The 5,579-nt window shown below is 37.3% G+C and overlaps 1 protein-coding gene across 1 annotated transcript; it reads left to right on the forward strand.

Moving 5' to 3' along the window:
* The first annotated feature begins 755 nt into the window (after positions 1–755).
* LOC125476843 (receptor like protein 26-like) lies at positions 756–3,941 on the forward strand. The gene has a single exon (XM_048583407.1). The coding sequence runs from the start codon at positions 756–758 to the stop codon at positions 3,939–3,941; it is 3,186 nt and encodes a 1,061-aa protein (XP_048439364.1).
* Positions 3,942–5,579: the final 1,638 nt, after the last annotated feature.

Consider the following 5,579-nt stretch of genomic DNA (forward strand, 5'->3'; position numbering starts at 1 on the left):
ATTTAAGGATGATGACGGTCTGGTTTTGCAGTAACCAGGCCTTACAAGAATTAATTAATATAGATGTGAGAGACAACCACCGCTTGGTCAGAATTGAAAACTGATTCTTCTAATTATTCTGTTATTTTGAACAAAAAAAAAAAAATGAGATTCTATGATTTTGTTTTCCAAGAATTATTTAAACTGTAATAACCAAGCCAAAATGTTTGTCATCAAAATGTAACATATACAGTGCTTTCGATGAGAATGACACCGTCACAATTTAAAATTTCCTGCATCTTGTTTGACAAGCAAAATTATAAGAAAGAAGAGAAAATTTGAAAAGACGTTGAGAAATGACATGGAGTACTTGGAGCTAACATAAACCTAGTGTAAAACTGAGCGTTATAGCATTCTAGAATTCATCCTGTTGACTTCACTTAATAGGATAAGACTTTGTTGTTGTATGGTTTGACAAGCAAAACAAGTAAAAAATATAAAAGAAAAGGTCGATAGCATCTGTTACGTAAGAGATATATAATATTTCAAACCCTTATATTCCTGCCCCATTTTTCCTGGTTCGAGTCAGAAAAATTATTTTGATGGTTAATTAAAGACTTCGAAGTCGAGCTAATATTGAAAAATTTCATGAAGGTGTTTTCCACAAGATTATAGTTGCCAGCCACCGTATCCATTAACAGCACCTAATCATCTTCCAGCAGTGTCTCTAAAAGTTTATCAAGATGAAAACTTTGCTCCATTTCTTTCTATTTTTAATGACTGTTAAGTTGATCCACCTCTGTGTTAATGTCATCCCAGTTCACAGCCAATGTCTTCAAGATGAGAAACTTGCATTGCTCCATTTCAAACAAAGCCTTGTATTTGATCCTTCCACTTCCTCTAAGCTCGTATCGTGGAATTCAAGCATTGACTGCTGTTCTTGGGCTGGTCTTAGTTGCAGTGATGGACATATCGTTGGTCTTGACATCAGTGGTGAATGTATCTCAGGCAACATTGGCAATTCAAGCAGCCTCTTTGATCTTCAACATCTTCGAAGCCTCAATTTGGCTGACAATGAAGTTGGTTACGGCTCTCAAATTCCATCTGCAATTGGAAAGCTTACCGATTTGAGCTATCTAAACTTGTCTAATACTGCTTATTCCGGGCAAATTCCCATTGAGATCTCACATTTGACAAGGTTGGAAATTCTTGATTTATCTACCTTGTACTTTCCAGGAAATCCTTCACTGAATCTTGAGAGTCCGAATTTGAATGTGCTCATTCGGAAGTTTTCTGAGCTTGTTGAACTTCATCTAGATGGCGTAAGGATATCAGAACAGGGGAGCAATTGGTGCCAAGCGATATCGTCTTCACTCCCAAACTTGAGAGTGTTGAGCTTATCAGCTTGTAATCTTTCAGGCCCTATTGATAGTTCATTACTGAAGCTTCAATCACTCTCAGTTGTTCGGATAGAGAACAATAATCTGTCTACTCAAGTTCCGGAATTCTTCTCAAAGTTCAAAAATTTGACTTCCTTGCTCCTCATGAATTCTGGATTATATGGTACATTTCCGGAGAAGATCTTCCTCGTACCTACACTGCAGAGTATTGACTTATCTGGTAATCCGCAGCTTCAAGGATCCTTACCAGAATTTCCGAAGGGTGGATCTTTTCAATCCCTGGTTCTCAATGGGGCAAATTTTTCAGGCCAGTTGCTTCCAAACTCTATTGGCAACCTCAAACTGCTGTCCAACGTAGAAGTTTCAACTTGCAATTTCATTGGGTCAATCCCGAGATCAATGGAAGACCTTACACAGTTGGTTTATTTGGACTTGTCGAGAAACCAGTTCAACGGTTCAATTCCATCCTTCAGTATGGCAAAGCATCTGACCATAATAAATCTTTCTTACAATCAGCTAACAGGTCAGATTAATTCCTCTCACTGGGAAAACCTTACTAATCTGGTGAACCTTGATTTGCGACACAATCTACTTGATGGGACTATTCCACCTTCTGTGTTTTCACTTCCCTTGCTGCAAAAGTTACAGCTTTCCGAAAATCACTTCTCTGGTCAGTTGCCTGAATTTGGAAATATTTCTACCCTATACAACCTTGAATTGAGCAGCAACAGTTTGGAAGGTCCTATACCTGTATCCATCTTTAATTTACGAGAGCTTAGAATACTCTCACTTTCTTCAAACAACTTCACCGGCTCTTTCCTTCTTAATGATATTCAGCAGCTGAAAAATCTCTCAAGTCTTGATCTTTCATGCAATAGCTTGTCTATTAATTACAATCACACCAATTCCTCTCATTCTTCATTTCCGAAAATTACCACATTGAAGTTAGCTTCTGGCAATTTGAGAAGATTCCCAGGTTTTTTGAGAAATCAATCAACATTAAGCACTTTGGACCTATCAGATAACCAGATTCATGGTGAGATACCCAACTGGATTTGGAGAATCAGTAATCTTGTTCAACTAAATCTTTCTTGCAACTCTCTGGTAACTCTACAAGGTCCTTTCCTCAATCTTACTTCAACTTTGTCTATGCTTGACCTTCATTCCAACCAGCTTCAGGGACAAATCCCAATGCTTCCACAATTGGCCACTTATCTGGATTACTCAAGAAATAATTTCAGCTCAAGCATTCCAGTTAACATTGGTGATTTCCTTATGTACACTATGTTCTTCTCTTTTTCAAGAAACAAGTTAAATGGAAGCATTCCAGAATCAATGTGCAACAAACCATATCTTCAAGTTCTTGATTTGTCTAATAATTCTCTAAGTGGCCCGATTCCCCAGTGCTTGACTGCGATGAGTTGGACACTGGCAGTACTTAATTTAAGGGGAAACAAACTTTCTGGCACTCTTCCTGATAATTTTCCTCAGCCCTGCAGTCTACAAACTCTAGACCTCAATGGCAATGTGATTGGTGGTCAGTTCCCAAAATCTCTAGCCAATTGCACAATGTTAGAGGTGTTAAACCTGGGAAACAATCAGATAACAGATGTCTTTCCGTGCTTACTGAAGAGCATATCCAGCTTGCGTGTACTTGTCTTGCGCTGCAACAAACTTTATGATCGCATTGAATGCCTCAAGACCAACAGTTCCTGGACAAAGCTTCAAATTATTGACATAGCTCGCAATAATTTTATTGGTGAAATACCAGGAAGTTTTTTGAAAACATGGCAAGCAATGATGGCTGATGAAGACGGTGCCATGTCAAGGATTAATCACCTCCGATTTCAAGTTCTAGAGTTCGAGCAAGTGTACTATCAGGATGCTATAACAGTTACCAGTAAAGGTCTGCAAATGGAGTTGGTAAAGATTCTAACTGTTTTCACCTTGATTGACATCTCATGCAACAAGTTTAGTGGATCAATACCTGAGGATATGGGAGAGCTGAAATCCCTCTATGGCCTCAACTTGTCCAGTAATGCTCTCACTGGGTCAATCCCATCGTCATTAGGCAACCTACGACAACTTGAATCGTTAGACCTTTCGGACAACAGATTGAGCGGAACAATTCCATCAGAGTTTTCCAAACTTAATTTCCTCTCATTCCTGGATCTCTCGAACAATCAACTAGTCGGGAAGATTCCAACCGGCACTCAGATTCAGTCTTTTTCAGCAGATTCCTTCGCAGGCAATAAAGGATTATATGGGCCACCGTTATCGTCGCTAGGTAACGTAGATGAGGGATCAGCAAGGTTGTCACCAACATTAGAAGGCAAACATTCAAATTCTGCGCACGGAATTGAATGGGATCTGATTGGTGCTGAAGTTGGATTTATTGTTGGCTTTGGAATTGCTACTGGATCACTTATGTTTTGCAAGAGGTGGAGTAAATGGTATTATAAAACTATGTATAAAATGCTTGGTAAGATATTCCCTCAGCTGGAGGAAAGATTTGGCCCTCATCGAAGACATGTTCACATACACCAAAGCTGGACCGGTTGAAATGATTACGAAGAGCAGTACAGCGTGCTCTGCAGTAACATTTTCTCTTTGAAATGTTTTGTATTATGAATTGTGAAGTTCCAGCAAACGGGATCGAACCCTGTCGAAAGACACGGTTCGAGGCACAACCTTGAGTCGTTAAGAATATATATTGTAAGAATCATTGTAGACATTGTAGGAGTCTTTTATTAGGAAGGAAATATGTTGTGTTTATAGTTTTCCTTGTAAGACAAGGTTTGTGTGTGTATATATTGTACAGCTTTGGTGAATAATAAATAAGAAAGTATTTTGGGTGTACAATTCTACATAGCATCGAGAGCTAGGTCTAAAGAAAACCTAACGTACCACCGTGCCGCTGCTGCTCAGAGTCTGGGGGGCCTATATTGTTTCTGCCCTTGCCGTTCCAACTTGCGAGGACTGTTTCCCTGCACTAACCGTGTGTACCTCAGGGCTGCCTCTCAGATATTTTAGGGGCCTTGTGCCAAATTTATAAAAGGGCCATTCTTAAGACAATCTTAGAAAAAAAATTGAACAATGTATTGGTGATAAAAAGCAAATATATAAACAAACTTAAAAATCACAATAATTATCGGTTTCTAAATATCATTAAATGTAAAGAAAATTACAAAAATAACCATATTAGTAAATAATCAACAACCAGTTCAATTTTGAGAAACAAATGAAAAAAACTTAAAAAAGTCTAGCATTGAAGTTTCACTTAAAGATGCTTATTCGTGCATTCTTGCTATAAAATCATCAATTAAACCTTCATAATCAATTTTGTTTAAGAAACCACTTTCTACCAATATCAAAGCAAGTTCATCTAACCTTTCCTACAACATGGTTGATTGCAAGTATGCTTTTAATAATTTTAACTTTGTGAAACTTCTTTCGCAGATGCAATCGTAACGGTACAATCAACAAAATTCTGTATACAATGCTTGTAGTCTGGAAACTACGCATTCTCTTCAAGTAGTTCAATATGTCAATGTTCTTCATTTCTTTCGGCAAACACTCTCGTAAAAGCTTAAACTCTACAAATAATGCATCCCCATCAACATCAAAGAACTTAACTTTCTTGAGAAAGTTTTGAAGATGATCACAACAATCTTTCAATTTATCATTGTCCATCGAATTCAACCTTTATGAAATGAACAAAAACCCAAATATATCATCATATGCTTGATATTCTTCAAACCTTCTCTTTAGTGAACCAATAGCTTGACCTATTATATGTAAGAAGTAATGAACCCTAAAAGATTCCTCCACTGATTGTTCAGTTGATTGGGATGATTCATAATCATTCTAATTAAAGTGTCTTTTGCTACAAACTTGATGCTTTTCTAGAACCACGAAATCAATGTCCATTTCAACAGAAGCTTTATAGCATTAATTATGGCCTCTGCAAACTAGTTTCTCTATACTTTTCAAAATAAGCGATCAATCATTGTACTTGTTCTATAGCAACATCAATACGCATCTCTTTAGATTGCAAATCTTTGTTAACCTCATTACAACAACCAATATTTTGTAACAAATACTTTATATATAGTTCTAGTTAAATACTTCAAAATTGAGACACGAAGCGATGAGCAAAGATGTACTTGTATGGTGCGAAAATATCAAATTTAAGCCACA

The sequence above is a fragment of a genome, unplaced genomic scaffold, assembly GCF_019419815.1.
Source record: "Pyrus x bretschneideri cultivar Hongxiangsu unplaced genomic scaffold, Pyrus_bretschneideri_v1 Contig2, whole genome shotgun sequence".
NCBI classification, from domain to species: domain Eukaryota; kingdom Viridiplantae; phylum Streptophyta; class Magnoliopsida; order Rosales; family Rosaceae; genus Pyrus; species Pyrus x bretschneideri.